The following is a 16,918-nucleotide window of genomic DNA, read 5'->3' as shown; positions in this document are numbered from 1 at the left end:
TCAGCCAACCAGAGCGGCGGCTTGTTGGCCTGACCTGCCGTCTTAGTTAATGTCCAAATCCCGGAGCGCTCGCGACCGCGTCCCCCGGCGATCCGGAGATAGGCGTGACCGCATTCGGAACATGGCCTCCAAGCCGGAGCTGGTTGTCCCGCCTGCCCACCCGGGTTTACCGTGTAGGTGGGTGTAAGCAGCGCGGGAGTGAGGCCACCATATCGGCCTTTGCCTCCAGCTTTGCCTCCAGCACTAACACTGCAACTCTGCTACGCCCCCTTTTTTCCCACTTGCGGCGGCCGTTAGCTTGTCGTCTCTTGTCAACTTCCAAAAGTTGGAACCGTCGGGAAGCTGACTCGCGCGCGGTTCGATTAAGGTTGGGCCCATTGCCCCATGGCCCCATGGCCCCACGAAAACGGTCCGAGCCCCGTCACATAAGGTCGTTAGCCTTTGAAGGGATCGCTCGCTTCATCGACTGACGTAACTAGACTACGCGGGAGGGGCTTGGAGGAGGAAAGGGCCCGGTTGGAGTGGGCCGCGACAACCGGTGTTGCGTTGTTCTAGTATTTGTGAGGGTTGGTTTCGGTGGCTTGGGACGCTTGTGATTGACGTTGGAATCGTTGGATGAGGAAGTTGGCGCCGCGAGCGACGTCGGCCATGGCGCTCGGCAGGCCCTGTAAGGATTCCGGGGGAGGGGCTCGAGTAGGAGGTCACATGTGGGATTTGATCAAGACATGGCAGGCTTGTGATGTGGCAAGTCTCTAGATCGTATGGGGTTCCAAGGCGCGGGCTTCCTAATTCGGATGCATCGACTCCGGATGCTTGGAACTAGAGATAACGATACTTTCCAGCTGGACGACGACACTTCCTTGGCAAGGATACGGAATAAGGGAATCCAGCCGGGATCATCCACAGACTCAGTCGGACGTTTTTGCACTTATGCCATCCATGGCCCTTGTCGGAGGTCGACCAATAGCCGGGAGTCCCCCCAACTATGACGTTGATCCCAACACTCGGTATTAAGCACTGGAATTAAACTACCTCCCTACTACCTACGCAGTAGGCCACTGAATACACCACACCCTCCGCCACAGCACCCAGACTTTCTCCCACCGACATCTACCCTGCAGAGATCTAGACCGAACAAGACCACATCATGCTGCGTAACCCAACTCCCGATCCCCAAAGCCACCCACCCACGCAACCTCGGCCCATGGATCGATGCATCCTCGCCAAGCGGGGACGTCCCAAAAATACCATGCGCGCATCAACAACCGACCACGACTCCCAACCCCCGTCGAACTGGGCCCCTCGGATGGCCCTGCATGGCCGAGGAATGAAGAAACCCGAGATTTGTCGAGGCCGATGAAGGAAAGCCAGCGCCCACATTCACACCCTCCCGTCCTGCAAGTGCGACTGGCTCCTCTTCCGGTGCTCCACCCTCGACGACGCTCCGTTCATATCCCGGGTTTCACAGCATGTATGCGCCCACCGCCCATCCACGGCCAACGATCTCGTCGGCCGGGTGATGGGGCGTGACGATTGGCCTCCCGTCGGCGAGGCGCGCGGTATTTCGCAGACCGGTTTTTCCCTGGGCGATTGTGCGTCGCCGGGCAGGTGCACAATGTTGAGAATGGGGGGCGGCTTGGGCAGCAAAAAAAGGGGCGAGCATCTCGGTGAGGAGCAAGGGGGGCGTCTGGGGAGAAAAGGCTCGGATGGACTGGCTGGGATATCCGGGAATGGAGGGGGTGCGTCGACGGCAAGCAGGGAGGGAAAACCGAGCGAGGCTGGCGAGCAAGAGGGACGGACGGACGCACACATACACACGCATATGCACGCACACACACGCCGGGATGAGGCTCATGCAGGGCGCACACCGGTGACGGGATTGTGCGTCCGATACGGCGGCTTCCTGCCTTTGCTCTCGCCTGCGCCGAGGAGGATTTGCTGGTGTTGGCTGTTGGCTGTTGGGCATGCGGGCAGCCTGCGCCGGGTTGCAGGAAGTGGCCTGACGCGGCCGCGAGAAAGGGTCGTTGAGGCGGCGAGGTAAGGCGAGGCGAGATTGACCGGCTGGGCACTGATGAGGGCGAGGGATGAGGACCGAGTTGGGCATGTCAACACCCGATGCGACGCCCGCGGCTGGCTGGCATTTCGGGACTGAGATGGCGTCGACTCCGGCCGACTTCGCTGTCTAGGTAGCTCTAGCTGCAGTTGTTCGCGTCACCCAGTTTGCGCTGATCGGCGGTGCTACTCGAAAAGAGGCACCCAGCATCCGACATCCAGCATCCAGCGTCCAGTATCCAGCTGCTTCCCCCAGCGCCCGATCCCCAGCTTCTCTCCGTCACACCCTCCAGATGGCATCCGCCATCTTGGCCACCACGGCCATCTCCGCCGTGTCATGCACGCGCACCACGTCGGCGCCTCCCTGCACCGCCGCCACCACCGCCGCCGCCGTGCCCCACGTCCGCCGTGCCGGCTCCGCGACGCCCGTGATCTTGCCGACGAAGGACTTGCGGCTCGCGCCCACGAGCCACGGCAGGCTCTCAAGCCCGGGCCAGTAGCGCAGCTCGTCCAGGCGCCGCAGGAGCTCGAGGTTCTGCTCGCTCGTCTTGGCGAAGCCGATGCCCGGGTCGAGCATGATGCGCCAGCGCCGGATACCCGCGGCCTCGGCGGCGGCGACGCGGGCCAGCAGCTCCGAAGCGACGGTGGGGATGAGGCCGTCAGGATACGACGTCAGGCCGGTCATGGTCCCGGGGGTACCGCGCATGTGCATGAGGCAGATGGTCTTTTGCAGACGGGCAACAGTTGAAAGCATGTCTGGGTCGAGCAGCCCAGCCGAGACATCGTTGATCATGTCGGCGCCGTTGGCGACGACCTGCTCGGCGACAGAGGCGCGGTACGTGTCGACACTGATCACAACGTCGCGGGTCTCCGGCAGTGACCGGATGAGCTGGACTGCCGGAACGACGCGGGCTGCCTCCTCCTCGGCGGAGACCTGCTCGCGGCCAGGGGCGGTGGATTGGCCGCCGACATCGATGATGGAGGTGCCGCTTCGGACCATGTCGAGGATGGTCTGCGCGAGGTTCTCCGGGGCGTGGACGCCGCCGTCCGAGAAGGAGTCTGGGGTCACGTTGAGGATGCCCATGACGTGTGTCTTCCTGTTGCTGGCGAGGGCTGTCAGGGGACTCGATGTGGCAGACAAGGGAGTCATCGAGGACATTGGCTCGCCGCGAGGGAGCTCGTGGAGGTAGTCTCGGATAAGCTTCCAAGGCTTTGCAGGGTCAAGTGACTTGGCTGGCATAAGTCTGCAGTTTGTTAGGGATTTTCTGTATCGTTTGAGATCCGGGTCGCATACTCTGCTAGAGGTCTCAAGACAAACTCCCTCTCCAGGACACCAGCATGAGGCACCGTTAGTCGCTCATGGCTCACTTTCTCATCTCCATAGAGGAGTATGTCCAGATCAATGTTGCGCGGGCCTTTGTCAATGACCTTCTTGCGTCCCATCTCACGCTCAATGGCCTGGAGCTCATCGAGTAGAGCCAAGGGCTCCAGCTCAGTCTCAACCTGGGACGAGGAGTCAGTGTGAAGGGAACGTCATGCCAGGTTCAACGGGGCACTCACCTCGCAGGCGCCATTGACAAAGCGGTCCTGGTCCTTGACGTACATGGGCTCCGTCTCCCACAGGCTGCTGGTCCGCTTAACCTTGATCCCGCGGCGGTCCATCTCGTTGCAGGCGCGCTCAATCTCGGCGACACGGTCACCAAGATTGCTCCCGAGGGCGATGTACGCCGTCTTCTTGCGAGGCTTGCTGCTGCCGCACGCGCAGCCGCAGGCAGAGTGCTTCAGCCCGGGCATCGTGCTCCGGGTATGGAGCCGGGGGCGCACGGAGGTGACGGTTGTAACGGAGGCCGAGAGCATCCGGCGTGGTTGCGATACGGGCGACGCAGATGCGCATCGCGCAGGGAAGGACCGCAATGAGCAGGCGCCGGCATTGGAGTGAGAAGCGCCGAGGCTTCGGATTAGGGGGCGGGATGGAAATGAGCGCTTCATCATGGCCCTTTTGCTGCTACATGCTGCGCTTTATGCTAGGTGAGGTTCGCTGGTGACGATGGCGAGCGTCGCAAAAATTTGCGATAGAGAGACGAGTGGCGTGTGCGTAACGTTGGAAACCGTCGGTGGAGTGTTGTCATTGTGTGTGGGGTTGCACTGGAGGTGTTTTCGGCCGTGTCTACTGTCTAAGTTAGTGAAGATGTGAAGATGCGAATATGGTATATGGAAAGCCTATGGAAGGGATGGAGAGTCTATTCGCGATGCTGAGTTTGGGGTGTCACAGGTGGAAGGCTTCATGATCATGTGACGGGGGTTGAGAGTCCGGGATGGCGATTGAAGAGGCCGGGGCAGCCCATTGTCTGTCGCCAGGATGTTCTCCACATTGTACCGGCGGTTGTGCGTAGCCTAGGCATGTAGTAGGCAGGTGGAAGACGGATTGAATCTGACGCTTCAGGGGCGAGACATTGACAGTTGAGACCGAGTGTGAGAGGGAGGGAGCACATGTCAGTCAGTCAGTCAGTCAGTCAGTCAGTCAGTCAGTCAGGCAGTCAGTCAAGTAATAAGTCAGCATCCCACGGCGGTTTGCGACTGGAGACGCGGTAGGTTTCTTACTTGAGCAACCATGTCAGCAGCGACGGCGATTCAGTCAGACAGACAGCCGTCGGTCAGTCAAGCAGTCAGTCAGTCAGTCAGTCAGTCAATCAGCGGCAAATATCACGGCTCTTGTTTTTCTCTCTCAACTCACCATCCATCTGCTGTTCCCATCGTCGCAAACCAACCGGCCAAACCCGCATCAGCCAATGGAGAAATTGGTAGCACCTCCTCGTCCCTCGGCACATTCCCCAGATTCCTCGCTGGGGTCGCCCCCCGTTCCCCTCCAACCCCGGCGCGCTAGTCCTCTTGCGGCTTCGTGGGCCGCCTTCCTGTCCTGCGTGACGGCTCCTGTGCCTCGGCATGTTGGCCTGGCTTCCTCCATCCCTCCATCCCTCCATCTCCAACCTTTCAGATTTGCTCGACTCAGCTGATGCCCTTGTTCTTATAACTTGCGCGCGCCCCTTTGCTTTGCTCCGCTCCCATCTCCCATCTTTACCTCTGTGTATCATAGTCTGACCGTCTTCTGCTTCTGCTTCTCCGTCGTCGTCTTCTCGCTGTCACGGATCCATTGCCATCAAACCTCCATCCCCAATCCATCGCATCTCTCCAAAGCCTCAATTCACAATGGCATCCCCACGTACGTCACCACTACCACCGCCATCACTACCACCACCAATCCTCCCCCTTCTCCCTCTCCTCTTCAGCCTCCCATGCAAGTAAAGTCGCAATCGCTAACCCTCCTGCGTCCGCTAGAGAAGCTCCGCACCCCCATCACCGATCTGTTCAAGATCAAGCACCCCGTGCTGCTGGCCGGCATGAACGTCGCCGCTGGCCCCAAGCTCGCCGCTGCCGTGTCCAACGCCGGCGGTCTCGGTGTCATCGGCGGCGTCGGTTACACCCCCGAGATGCTCCGCGACCAGATCGCCGAGCTCAAGGAACATCTCGACGACAAGAACGCCCCCTTCGGCGTTGACCTGCTTCTCCCCCAGGTCGGCGGCAGCGCTCGCAAGACCAAGTGCGTATTCCCCGACTCTCCGCGTTCCCCAAATTCATGTGCTTTTCCGTTCTTCCCCACATCACCCACTCAGCCTCCTCTGTCAAAACTTGGGTGGTGGCGGCTGAGTACAATCACATGCAAAACGCTCCGTTCCTTTAGCTCAGCCTTGCGCGCGCTAGAGGCTCGCTCATGACCACTCGCGGCTAACACGCTCTACAACAGCTACGACTACACAAAGGGCAAGCTCAATGAGCTCGTCGACATCATCATCGAGGAGGGCGCCAAGGTCTTCGTCTCGGCCGTTGGCGTCCCCACCAAGGCCGTCGTCGAGAAGCTGCACGCCCACGGCATCGTCTACATGAACATGATTGGCCACGTCAAGCACGTTAAGAAGTGCCTCGACCTCGGCGTCGACATCATCGTCGCCCAGGGTGGTGAGGGCGGCGGCCACACCGGCGATATCCCCACCACTGTCCTCATCCCCGCCGTTGTTGAGATCTGCAAGAAGCACAAGTCGCCCTTGACCGGCGGACCTGTCCAGGTCGTCGCCGCTGGTGGCATCCACAACGGCCAGCTCCTCGCCGCCTCTCTCATGATGGGCGCCAGCGCCGTCTGGGTCGGCACCCGCTTCATCCTCACCGACGAGGCCGGTGCCCCCAAGGCCCACAAGGAGGCCGTCCAGACCGCCGGCCACGACGACAACATCCGCACCATCATCTTCACCGGCCGCCCCATGCGCGTCCGCAACAACGAGTACATTAACAACTGGGAGGTCAACCGCCAGGCCGAGATGAAGGAGCTCACCTCCAAGGGCACCATTCCCTACGAGGCCGACCTCGACAAGATCATGGAGGAGAGCAGCGACAGCGACGATGATGACGCTCTCGACAAGTTCCGTCCCTTCCTCATGGGCAAGTGCGCCGCCGTCGTCAACGAGCAAAAGTCAGCCAAGGCCGTCGTCGACGAGTTTGTCAACGACGCCGTCTCCTGGCTGCAGACGGGCAACAAGATGATTGCCAAGCTGTAGAAGAACCAAACACCAGATCCTCCTTGAGATACCTGTAGACTATGAGCATTATTGCATTTTACGTACCACCAAGACGAGCATGATAAATATTACATGACCCTTCTTCTTCATCTCTCAGACCGAGGTTTTGTTTTCCCACCACATGATTAAGAACAATTTGACGTGAAAGAGGAACAAAAAAAAACACATCTATTTCATACTAACCAACACAGCCAACTTTGACATTCACATGTACGCCAGCACCCAAAAGCATCCCGCCCCATATTTCATGCCGAGGGTATACGCGTCAGGGGCTCTGGCAACAACCCATGATCTAACTGGGTGCATGTCTTGCCTGCCCTCTACTTCGTTACGACATCTAAAGCTTGGCGCAGTCGTGCTTCACTATTCTCCTACTAGGGCCCAGCCCGTTCAGTTTCCGAGATAATCCCGGATGGCGCCCTGGAGTCGGCCGGCACTCTCGCCCAACAGGTTGGACAGGTTGTCGAGATCATCCGCGGCCGTGATGCCAAACTTGCGCACAAAGTCCTTGGCGGCGGACTCGAGATCACCGTAGTCATCTTCGGGCTCATCCTCTGGATGACCAAAGTAGGCATTGGACGAGATGGCAGAGGCACCCTCGAATCCTTGAAGCCGGGTCTTGGCCTCGGCTTGGGCGCTGGGATCGAAGGAGCCCTTGCCGAAGAACTCGTCGGAAGAGATACCCTTCTGGGCACCGAACTTGCTTCGGGCGTAGGTCTGCGAGTCATCTGGGATTAAGTTAGCATACGTATCAATCAATATCACAACAAGGTAATTTACCTTCAGCAGCAGCCTTGACAGGTCCAACAGAGCCGAATCCACCGGCGTTCTTCTTGGGTGCGGCGGCCGCCTTGTTGCCACCAATTTGTCCGAAGCCCAGCCGGCCCATACCCATGCCTAATCGCTCCACTTCCGCGTCAGACTTTTGGCGAGTGTGTGAGGACAGGTTGCTTGAGCTGGGGTTCACAGGAGTGGGCGAGATAATGGTGGCCGCCGACCCAGAGGTGGTCTTTGCTTCCTCAGCCTCAGGGTCATAGCCGAGCTTTGCGATGCGGTCCGCCTCTTCCTTGGCCTTTCTCTCAGCCTCGTCGAAATCGATTAAATCGCCGGTAACTTTCTTGACGCCCAACTTGGTTGTCTTCTTTGCACCGAGAACGTTGGCTTTGCGGGGGCCAGTAGCGGTCTTGCGCAGGGCAGCGGAGGTTGTAATGCGGCTTGCGGGCTTGGTCTCGCCAGAGGCGGTTCTAGCAAGGGGAGACGAAGTGCGCGCGATATCCTTGCCATTTCCTGCGTTCAAGAAGGGAGAGGGCGTACGGCCGACGACGGGCGGGGTACCGGTTCGGGAGACAGGAGGGGTAGGCTTCTTGATGGAGGGCTTGTCCCACGAAGAGAAGAAATCGTCGTCGGGCTCGCCAGCGGGGGTTGCGGCGCCGTCGTCGGCGCCATCAATGACAACCTCGCCGGGGAATCTATACATCTGTCAGGTCCAATTCAGGGATATATAGTTCCACGATAAGCCACGTACTCCTGGGCATCCCGGGCAGCGCGTCGCTTAAGCTCATCCTTGTACTTAGTAGCAGCGTTGGACTGGTACTTGGTCTTGGAGTCCTTGCTGTTGAGGGCAGCAGAGCCGCCGTTCTGCTGGAAGAACTTGGTGGCCGACTCATTGCCGCCAACCTTCATCACTCGAAGCTGGTCCCATTGCCACTCTGCGCAACCGGGTTAGTTCTGGAAGTGACGAGCAAGGGGCGGCGCGCGGGGAACGTACGGTCGAGGTTCGTTGATCGCACAAACGAGATGTGGACACCTAGGTTTCGGTGGTTGGAGGAGCAGTCCAGGCAGAGGTAGATACCGAAGGGCACAGAGGTCCACGTAGGATTGTTCTGTCCGCAGTCGAAGCAGATCTAGAGTAGAAAGCAGAGTCAGCGCTGTTTCCATTGACCACAGTACGAGCGCGCAAAGCAGGGACGCGGTGATGGCGCGTGCTTACCTTGTTCGCCTGCTTCGTCTTCAACTTCTCGAAGATCTTCTGCGACTGCTGCTTCGTCGCAAGGGGGGCGCTCATCTTGGCACTGGGGTCGCACTGCGGGCAATGTCTTGATGGATGAGGGGAAGAGGAGGGCTCGTGCTGCGGGGAGACGCTGTGGTTCTCCTTGACGACGCGTGAGGACAGAGTTCGTCGGGCTGGGTAGAGTTGGGTGTCGGGAGGTTAAGGAGTCGGTCATCAAGGGCGGCGGTTTGGTAAAGTGGCATATCAGAGCGCGCTATCCCCTTTCGGGCGGCGACAAGTTCCCCACGTCGGATTCTGCCCAAGGCGGTGTCGACGCAGGTCATCGCGAGACCCGAGAGCTCCATGTCGATGCCGAGAAGACCATGTTGACCACCACTGCCGGCCTTGTGAATTGATTATTGCCATTGTCAGGACTTTGATCCTGGGACCATGGCTGTCGCAAAACCGTCATGATGAAGCCGACCAATTCCCTGCTCACCACCCGCCCAATCGCCTTCCTCGGCCTCCCGCCCGCCCTCCGAACCCTCGCCATCCCACGACAATATTCCACCCAGAACAGCCTCGGCGCCGCGCCGCAGGCCCCGAAGCGCCGAAGCAGAACCGTGACGCCTTTCAACGACGATGGTTCTGTGCCGTGGAGTGAGCTCTCCGCCGCCGAGAAGACTGCTCGGGCAACCCAGCAGAGCGTCAACTTTGGCATGATCCTTGTTGGTCTCGTGCTAACGGTATGTCGGTCCGCGCATTGACAGCGACAGCTCTAACTTTGATAGGGCGGTGTTGGCTACTTCCTATGGACCGACGTATTCTCCCCCGATAGCAAAATATCACAGTTCAATCGCGCGGTGGACAGAATCAAGGACGATCCTCGTTGCATCGAGTTGCTTGGCGACGCCAGAAAGATCACGGCTCATGGAGACGAGACATTCAACAAGTGGAGGAGAGCTCGCCCCGTTTCGTAAGGGAAATTGGGCCATGTCTTTCCAGGGGGGAATGCTGACGGACTTAGGTCTACGGAGAAAACCGACGCACAAGGGCACCAGCATCTGGTGATGCACTTCTATGTAAGCTCGCCCACCGACAAACAAGTATCCCGCAAGCTAACAGTCCAGGTCGAGGGGCAACGCAACCGTGGAGTTGCTCAACTTCACATGATCAAGCATCGTGGTCATGATGAATTCCTGTACAAGTACTTTTTCGTGGACATCGAGGGCAATGACAGAATCTATCTCGAGCAAGATGCCACGGGCTCCGCCAATTCAGGAAAGAAGCTCAGCTTCTTCGGCGTCAAATGGGGCTAATGTCTATGCGCACCAAGTGGTCGTGGTTAAAAGGTTTGGTTACGAGAAATGCCCTCATGTACAACTGGTTCGAAGGAAACTGCCTGCATATCATGTTGATGGGGCAGGCAAGGGACTTTTCACGTGTATGATACTGTCACTTCGATGACCAGAGTTTAGGGGATTCATCCCCATGTCTGTACTATTAAGATGATGTTCTTCAATCCCGTCCACCTATGTCCGCAAGTTTGAAGTCGTTGCCTGGTCTTCCCTTCGGTTGAGAGGAGACTGCTAATTTGCAAAGACATTGATATGGGTGGCATGCTTCTGTACTTGATAAACGAAAGACATTTGACGCGCTTTCACATTTGGTTGAATGATATCGGTTATTTACGGTGTCTACCATCTATAGAGTCTTGCAATTCTAGTCCCTTGAAGCAATCTTTGATCATAAACATCCTTCCTTTAGGAGTTGAGAATTAGTGTTTCTGAAACTGCTGCGGATACTGAAAGTGGGTTAAAGAATCTTGACCATGAGGTTCGTTCACAAGGAGTTCCATGATAGAGATTCAGACCTCCAAGTTCACATACATAGATTAAGAGCATCACTATTCGCACTTACAAGGACGTGCTCTATCTTAAAGAGACTTATGAGTAATACACCTAATATGGCAGTTTAGAAGAGAATATTTCTACAACGCAAACTTTTAATATTTGTCCTAATATTTTATTTTATTTCAGCTATTAAATTACAGTTACTAGTAAATGTCTAAGTTTGACTTATACTACTTAACTTCATTATTTTGCTTGAGGTTTAGCCGACGGGGCTTGTATCTGTGTGTGAATAGCAATGCTCTAGATTAGAGGCTCCGTGAGACCCAAGGACATCGCATGTAGAGCCATGCTACTTTCTACAGTCCCGTCTTCTTGTGCTTCGCCCCCACCGAAACAATAGGATTCGAACCAACTACTCGAGTCAACAAGATTTATCTTGTGGGCGATTCGACAAAAGGTCACCTTGCCTGTGTAGTGATAACCAGTTCGACCTTCGACATTGAAGTAGACAGAAACAACCAGAGAGCGAATATCGCGTAGACCCAACCCAGTATGAGCGGAATGATTGAACGAAGGAATCAAGTAAGCTCGGTTCATTTCCTCCATTTAGGAGCTTTGATCGATGATCGGTGTTTCTGGATGTTGAGACTGTGTTCGAAAACCACTGGTCGCGTGTCCTGCAGTGTCTTGCAGGTTCTCGTTGAGACTTAAATGTCTACAGCTAACTGAGACAGAACAGCTGCAGGCGCATTGGATTACCTAGAGTCAATCCCAAGAGTCAATCCCAAGTTCATCATATCTATGCTCCAGTATGTATGCGTTTGTGGATCCAAATGCGCTGAGTAGCAGGTTACTCAATTGCCCATTCGAGATTGTAGGATGAGTCCTTAAATTCTACTCCACACTGACGGCACCTTCTTAACCGAGCAATTCTACAGATAGAAGACCCGGAAGAGCAATCATTCCTAGCGTATAAGACACACAAACCGTATCATCATCGCGGGACCAGATTGCTTCTACGATGACATCCTATGACGGATGGATGCCATCTTTGATGAACATTATTGGCCCACACAATATCAGCCTGGATAGATCGAGTCAATATGATGCAGTGGTCACCTATGGTTAATAGTTTAACCTCGTTTAACATCATTAGATGAATCACGGCAACGGAGTAGCAGTAGCATAGAGTGATGACACATCACTAGTTGGTATATTCAGCACCGGAAGGCCCTATAAGTGAAGATAATAGGGTCGATGAGCTCTAGTTGCCTCGAGCCTCTTTGCAACCCGTTGGTTTCCTGTCTCCGGCTTTACTATGGCAAGCCCTCGTCCGGTCTATTCTATCAACATATGAGCAGCATCTTTCCCACTCTGGTTGAATGCAGCGTCTATCACGGTTATTGTTCAAGACGACTGTTGGACGATTCCGAAGCCGGACGCAGTGAGCGCATGCATCCTGAAGGATCACTTGAACAAGGAACCTCGACAAACAGCCGGCATCGGAGTTGTCAAAACGACTTGCTGGTTCATCCGAGGCGTTTTCGTATTTCCGTCACACATCATTACCCTCGGTTCTTCAACCAACACGCCGACTCTAGCGCAGGCGTCTTCCCTGTCGATGAGCGGCATCACATGAGTTCGGATGATTTCAACCATGCAGGTTTTCTGCAATGGCTGGCAACGGACATTATCCTCCTGCCAAACCCGGAGCCGACGGAGTTTTCGGTCGTGGCCCCGGTCGACGCGGTGGCCACGGTGAACGGCATCTCACCTCGGCATCCCGTTCTGGCAGCGAGGACTTCTGGCTCTTCCGGGCCGGCTTCCCACGTTGGATGCACCCCCAAACCTTCGATTCCCCGGACATGTGAGAATGCGGGGGAACGCGCCCAGCCAAGTCAGGAAATAAGATCGGGGGGTGCAGCTTGAGCCGCACGAGACGACTGCAACGTCAACTCACTCAGCTGAAGGCAAATGTTATCATGTGTCAATGGCGTTATACTCACGCGACGCCAAAGGCTTGGGGGTAGAGACGGAGGTTCATGGCCGGCACATTCGCTCGGCAGAGGTCTGTTCGAGACCCGGAATTCCAGACCCAGGACCCCGGATGATCTGTTTTTCTGGGAGAATTGCACTAACACTGGCGAGGTGGAAGTAGAGCTAGCAGAAGGCTAACACGGCCACCACCCGGCGAGACTTCCCCCGCTGGGAAATTGTAAACACCAGCAGCGAAGCCATCTTTGCGCTTCCCCGCTAACCTCGTCTCCGGGCTAAATGCAGCCGGCGGCGGCGGCGGTCTGGGGAACGGTATCTGGGGGAGGGAGGGGGCGTGGCAAATCTGGGGAAATGGTGAGTGGGAACTGGAAACTGGAAACTGGGAAGTTGGGAATGGAAGCGGGAGGGAGAGTGGGCGATCCGACCAAGCCCCGGAATTGCAATGGCCGACTCGCGCTCGTTCCAACTTGACCCGGCTCTTGGCTCCCCGAGATCGGAACCGCGTCCACTGTCTCTCCCGCTCATGCCGTGTCTCGTTCACCATCTCACCGCGGAATGCCGGTCTCTGCTCCGGAGCCGTGACCCAGTCGACGGCCGTCGCAAAGCCCTGCTGCACAAGGCGCTTCGGGCGAGCGGCTCTGCGGCTCCACGTATCGATATCGTGAGCTCCACGCCTGGTGCAGCTTGTTATCTCGTCGCCAAGGTCTGGAATCAGGAATCATCAGCTAGCTCGCCACCCCTAGTTCCTCCGCCTCTGGGGCCCCATTGCCCCCAATCGCCGACACGTTTCTTCCCGAGGCGAATCGTGCTGGCTCTTTCCACCTTCCCATTGATAGGGAGCCGAAGTCCCCCCTGATACAAGGCGCTGGTGGATCTGGGCGTGTGCCTTCTGACTGGCGAATATTTGGGCCGAGCGAGCTTTGGACCCTGCACCAAAACGACAGAACGCCCGCTCACTGACACGGGCGGGCAGCAAGCCATTGACGCCCCCAGGTCTGAGCTCTCGGGGTCAGCACCGACGATGATAACGAGCCAAGGTCAAGGGGGGAAATTGGAGGGCTGGAGTTACTCGTCGTGGGATCCCGAAGCTCGGCTCTCCGTTACCCCCGAGCCACGCCGTCTCACGGCCCCGAGCTTCTCTTGTCTAGGTACTTGGTTGCATTAAGCAACAAAGTCATTGAGGCTCAGCCGGCTTCCCATCCAGGGCAAGGTCAGATCGAGGCGTGTTCTGTGGTAGCCGATCAAGGTGAGCCGGACCTCCCGGTATGTCGGTGATTTATTGCAACGCTATGCAATGCATGCCGTCTAGCTGGTTACGAGGAGGGTTGCGCCGATCAGTTTGGTAACACAATTAGCCACTATTACCACGTTATTAGGGAATTAGGTCGCCTTCTTCACATGCAAAGATGCCGAATCGGCGCAGGGGCAGGCTCAACGTGCATTGTTGAAGCTACAATTTGGCTTCGTTAGTTGCTGCTTAGGTCAGATCATGCGATCGTTCAGGGCCCGTCACATGTGATTGTGACAAATTCCCGGCACGTTCCAATACGTCACAAGGATTGTGACGAGTTGTATCTTATCAAAGCCGCTCGAGATGTTCATTTCTAGCCTGTGAATATCACGGGCGAGATGATTGATAGGCAGATGCGCAATTTGGACCAACGGTAAGTTTGAACCATGGTTTGCCCAAAGTTACTTGGAACAAAGCGGAACCCCAACTCCTGGTCAGCGGTAACTATCCGCATACCATCTTGCATCGGCATACTGCAACAAGTTAGTTCTTACAAATGGTTTTTCATGAGGTCGGCAGAAGGAAGCTTTTGGACATCAAACCATCTCAGTTCCGACCGAGCCAACCAGCGCCAGAAGAAAATCTCCGGATGAGCATGGTAGAGCGACCCCTCCACGTGGAGGCTTTCTTGGAGCGCGATGCTGCAGCTACAAAGAGATAACCGTCGATAAGAGGCGTAGTGGCAGATAGCCCAAGGTGAGAAGCATGTCCAAATCTCGGAGACACGGCATGATGCCATTCTGATGCAGGTTTTCGGCTTTCGTATTGTAGTTTGTGAGTCAAGCCAATGCACTACTGTCAGTTTGCATTGGCGACGTGGTTGCATGGCTGGCTTGTGATAGCCCGAGCGTCACAAGGGGCAGCTACACATGTTGTCTGTCTCTATGCCCGGCGGCGTCACCTTTGGGCGTCAATAGCTCGGTGCTCGCCAATGGGCGACGCGGTCGGTGCCAGCTCTACGGGATGGGCTTGCATCATTGAAACATCAGCCGTGCAGCTTCCGAAAGACGAGTGACGAAATGTGGAAAGTATCGCATCGGATGGCGTGTAAACGGTGCCCAGATCCGGACGCTGTAATCGGACCTCAAGTTCGAAGGCATGCACAGGAAGATTGACAACATTCGAAGGTATAGGTACATTCAGCTCTACAAGGCAGTACAGTGCTTCTTTCAGTAGAAAGCCTCAAGACATCGTACTGGAGGGATGCACTCAAGTTTAAGTCTTATTCTCCTAAAAGTGAAGTTTTAGTTCCTATTAGCTAAAGCATACTTCAGTACCTACCTACATAGAATTGAATAAATTAGGGAAACCTCGCTTATATGAGCCTGTTTTTGCTCACCTTAGCTTGGGTGGGTAGTTGATCGATCGGTTGCAGAATGTACGTGTAGAGGGCTCCCCAGTATCGAAATTGTCAAGCTTCCATCGCGAGCCCCTGTACTATCAACGTCACTCAGATACACATCGGGCGCTTTCGGAAGCAAGGCCAGGCAGGAAAACCCACGTTCAGCAAGGGGACACTACCGCGCAAATCCAACGTCTGCTCCACGGCACGCAGGATCGAAAGCCACAAGATGGGCCCAGGCAGGGACAAGGCTAGCAGTAAAACGTGGGAGCTGCCAACAAACACGACAACCAACACGCAGCAGCAACATCAGCAGCAGAGCCGTTTTCTGTCCGCGCCAACTCGGGATGAACAACAGGGCTGTGCTGTGAGCTGTGAGCTTTGTGGTTTGGGTACCAACCACGTCGACCTCGCTGCGTCGCGTTGTCATTTGGCATGCTTGGGGATGACTGCGAAACCAGAAACAGGATTTGGACGGAGATGCCGTCGGGCGTGTAAGGCTGTGCTGCATACTACATTTCCCACTATGTCGACGTGTCTCTCTCACTTAGGTGTCGTGTACATGCAAGAGTACTTGGAAGACGGCCATGGAAGCCCACACCCTTCCAACGTGTGTCCCAAAGACTCATCCTCTGACGCAAGCCCGGCTAGTGACAAACAGAATGCCATGGCGCGATGGCGATTCGACTCATGTTCAGTGTCGCAACTCAAAAATACCCAAAACCCCAAACGACCCCCCTTGTTCCCGTGCAGTCCCGTGCCCGCATGAAGTCATGCCCCAGCCAGGGCCATGATGCCCCTGCAACCCTGCAAATGAGCCTGAGAGGCCTTCCCCATCCCGACCCATGCCCCATCTCGCGGGGCCGGCGTGGGGGGACGCGTCAAGGGTGGCCGGGGGGTACATTGCGACATTGCGACATTCTCACTCTGGCCTCATTACCTCCCTGCTTGCGCTTCCTGAGTTCTGACCCCGTCGGCGGAATCCTGTCGTCACTCGTCGGCCGATGGTGACATCGCGGCCCTCGTCCCGACCTCACAAGCCGAGCCGCGCCCGCCGTCCGCCCTGGCTTAGACGCTTGCCTTGGGCCCTTGGCCGCCCAGCTCAAGTGGCAGCGCCTCATTTCCGGGGAAAGCATTCTTCCCCTCTCGCCCGCCAATCCGTCCCCGTAGCTCCCCGCCCAAGTCCAAGCGCCAGGTTCGTGGTGATGACGATTATCGGGGCTGCGCAAACAGCCATCCCAGCCAAACGTCCAGCGAGCCAGCTATTGGCGATAAGGCTAGCGCCAAACCGCCCTCTATCAGGGTGCCTCGCGACCAAGCCCCGGATTATGGCTCAGGTACTGTACGTTTCGCGGGCTTGAGGTGGGATATGCCAGCGATTATTGCCGGGGGGCTCCTAGCAAGGGCGTGTCCCGTCGGCTATGCCATCCGATCCGGGCTTTACCTGCCATGTAGGGAGATCCTAGCGACAGAACAGGGCGACGGGGTTTCGCACTGAGTCGCCGTGAGAGAGAACCTGGCAAGAGAAGCAAAAAGCCAAGGCGCGAACGTGATAACTGGAGGGGATTCAACATAGGGTGATGAGCAGTCAAGTCAAGCCCGCTTCAATCCACTTCCGGCGCCAATCTCCCCCTCTACTCCATCCATGAGAAACAGGGCTGGGGAGGCATCAGAGTCACCACGACGCCTCCCCAAAAGAGTTCCAATCATTTGTACAGACTGCCGAGGAGGCAGACAGCTTTTGGCCACACCACCCCCTTTGCCGTC

The 16,918-nt window shown here is 56.5% G+C and overlaps 8 protein-coding genes across 8 annotated transcripts; 5 read left to right on the top strand and 3 right to left on the bottom strand.

The window, feature by feature from the left end:
• Positions 1-1,411: 1,411 nt before the first annotated feature.
• On the bottom strand, positions 1,412-2,218 carry BGZ61DRAFT_86044 (uncharacterized protein). The gene has a single exon (XM_046257155.1). It carries the CDS (start codon positions 2,102-2,104, stop codon positions 1,463-1,465), a length of 642 nt encoding a protein of 213 aa, XP_046110587.1. The 5' UTR covers positions 2,105-2,218; the 3' UTR covers positions 1,412-1,462.
• BGZ61DRAFT_86043 (Dihydropteroate synthase-like protein) lies at positions 2,219-4,365 on the bottom strand. The gene is made up of 3 exons (XM_046257154.1): positions 3,613-4,365; positions 3,347-3,555; positions 2,219-3,296 (listed from the first exon to the last, which is right to left on the bottom strand). The coding sequence occupies exons 1-3, from the start codon at positions 4,042-4,044 to the stop codon at positions 2,333-2,335; spliced, it is 1,605 nt and encodes a 534-aa protein (XP_046110586.1). The 5' UTR covers positions 4,045-4,365; the 3' UTR covers positions 2,219-2,332.
• Positions 4,366-5,503: 1,138 nt separating this feature from the next.
• Positions 5,504-6,722, top strand: BGZ61DRAFT_440945 (2-nitropropane dioxygenase). The gene is made up of 2 exons (XM_046244539.1): positions 5,504-5,650; positions 5,855-6,722. The coding sequence occupies exons 1-2, from the start codon at positions 5,541-5,543 to the stop codon at positions 6,657-6,659; spliced, it is 915 nt and encodes a 304-aa protein (XP_046110585.1). The 5' UTR covers positions 5,504-5,540; the 3' UTR covers positions 6,660-6,722.
• A 348-nt stretch (positions 6,723-7,070) lies between these two features.
• BGZ61DRAFT_340522 (uncharacterized protein) lies at positions 7,071-8,745 on the bottom strand (the record flags this gene model as incomplete). Its single annotated transcript, XM_046239317.1, has 5 exons — positions 7,071-7,408; positions 7,461-8,149; positions 8,206-8,389; positions 8,449-8,584; positions 8,671-8,745. The coding sequence occupies 5 exons, from the start codon at positions 8,743-8,745 to the stop codon at positions 7,071-7,073; spliced, it is 1,422 nt and encodes a 473-aa protein (XP_046110584.1).
• Positions 8,746-9,035: 290 nt separating this feature from the next.
• BGZ61DRAFT_440942 (TIM21-domain-containing protein) lies at positions 9,036-10,379 on the top strand. Its single transcript, XM_046244538.1, has 4 exons — positions 9,036-9,416; positions 9,462-9,646; positions 9,698-9,752; positions 9,801-10,379. The coding sequence occupies exons 1-4, from the start codon at positions 9,141-9,143 to the stop codon at positions 9,987-9,989; spliced, it is 705 nt and encodes a 234-aa protein (XP_046110583.1). The 5' UTR covers positions 9,036-9,140; the 3' UTR covers positions 9,990-10,379.
• A 1,339-nt stretch (positions 10,380-11,718) lies between these two features.
• On the top strand, positions 11,719-12,794 carry BGZ61DRAFT_440939 (uncharacterized protein). The gene has a single exon (XM_046244537.1). The coding sequence runs from the start codon at positions 11,781-11,783 to the stop codon at positions 12,450-12,452; it is 672 nt and encodes a 223-aa protein (XP_046110582.1). The 5' UTR covers positions 11,719-11,780; the 3' UTR covers positions 12,453-12,794.
• Positions 12,795-14,518: 1,724 nt separating this feature from the next.
• Positions 14,519-15,031, top strand: BGZ61DRAFT_440936 (uncharacterized protein). The gene has a single exon (XM_046244536.1). It carries the CDS (start codon positions 14,597-14,599, stop codon positions 14,822-14,824), a length of 228 nt encoding a protein of 75 aa, XP_046110581.1. The 5' UTR covers positions 14,519-14,596; the 3' UTR covers positions 14,825-15,031.
• A 13-nt stretch (positions 15,032-15,044) lies between these two features.
• Positions 15,045-16,038, top strand: BGZ61DRAFT_85959 (uncharacterized protein). The gene has a single exon (XM_046257153.1). It carries the CDS (start codon positions 15,381-15,383, stop codon positions 15,918-15,920), a length of 540 nt encoding a protein of 179 aa, XP_046110580.1. The 5' UTR covers positions 15,045-15,380; the 3' UTR covers positions 15,921-16,038.
• Positions 16,039-16,918: the final 880 nt, after the last annotated feature.

This window comes from Ilyonectria robusta (assembly GCF_021365365.1).
Source record: "Ilyonectria robusta strain PMI_751 chromosome Unknown BGZ61scaffold_2, whole genome shotgun sequence".
Lineage (NCBI taxonomy): Eukaryota > Fungi > Ascomycota > Sordariomycetes > Hypocreales > Nectriaceae > Ilyonectria > Ilyonectria robusta.
Note: the sequence above shows the minus strand (reverse complement) of the source record. Positions and strands in the feature narration are given on the sequence as shown.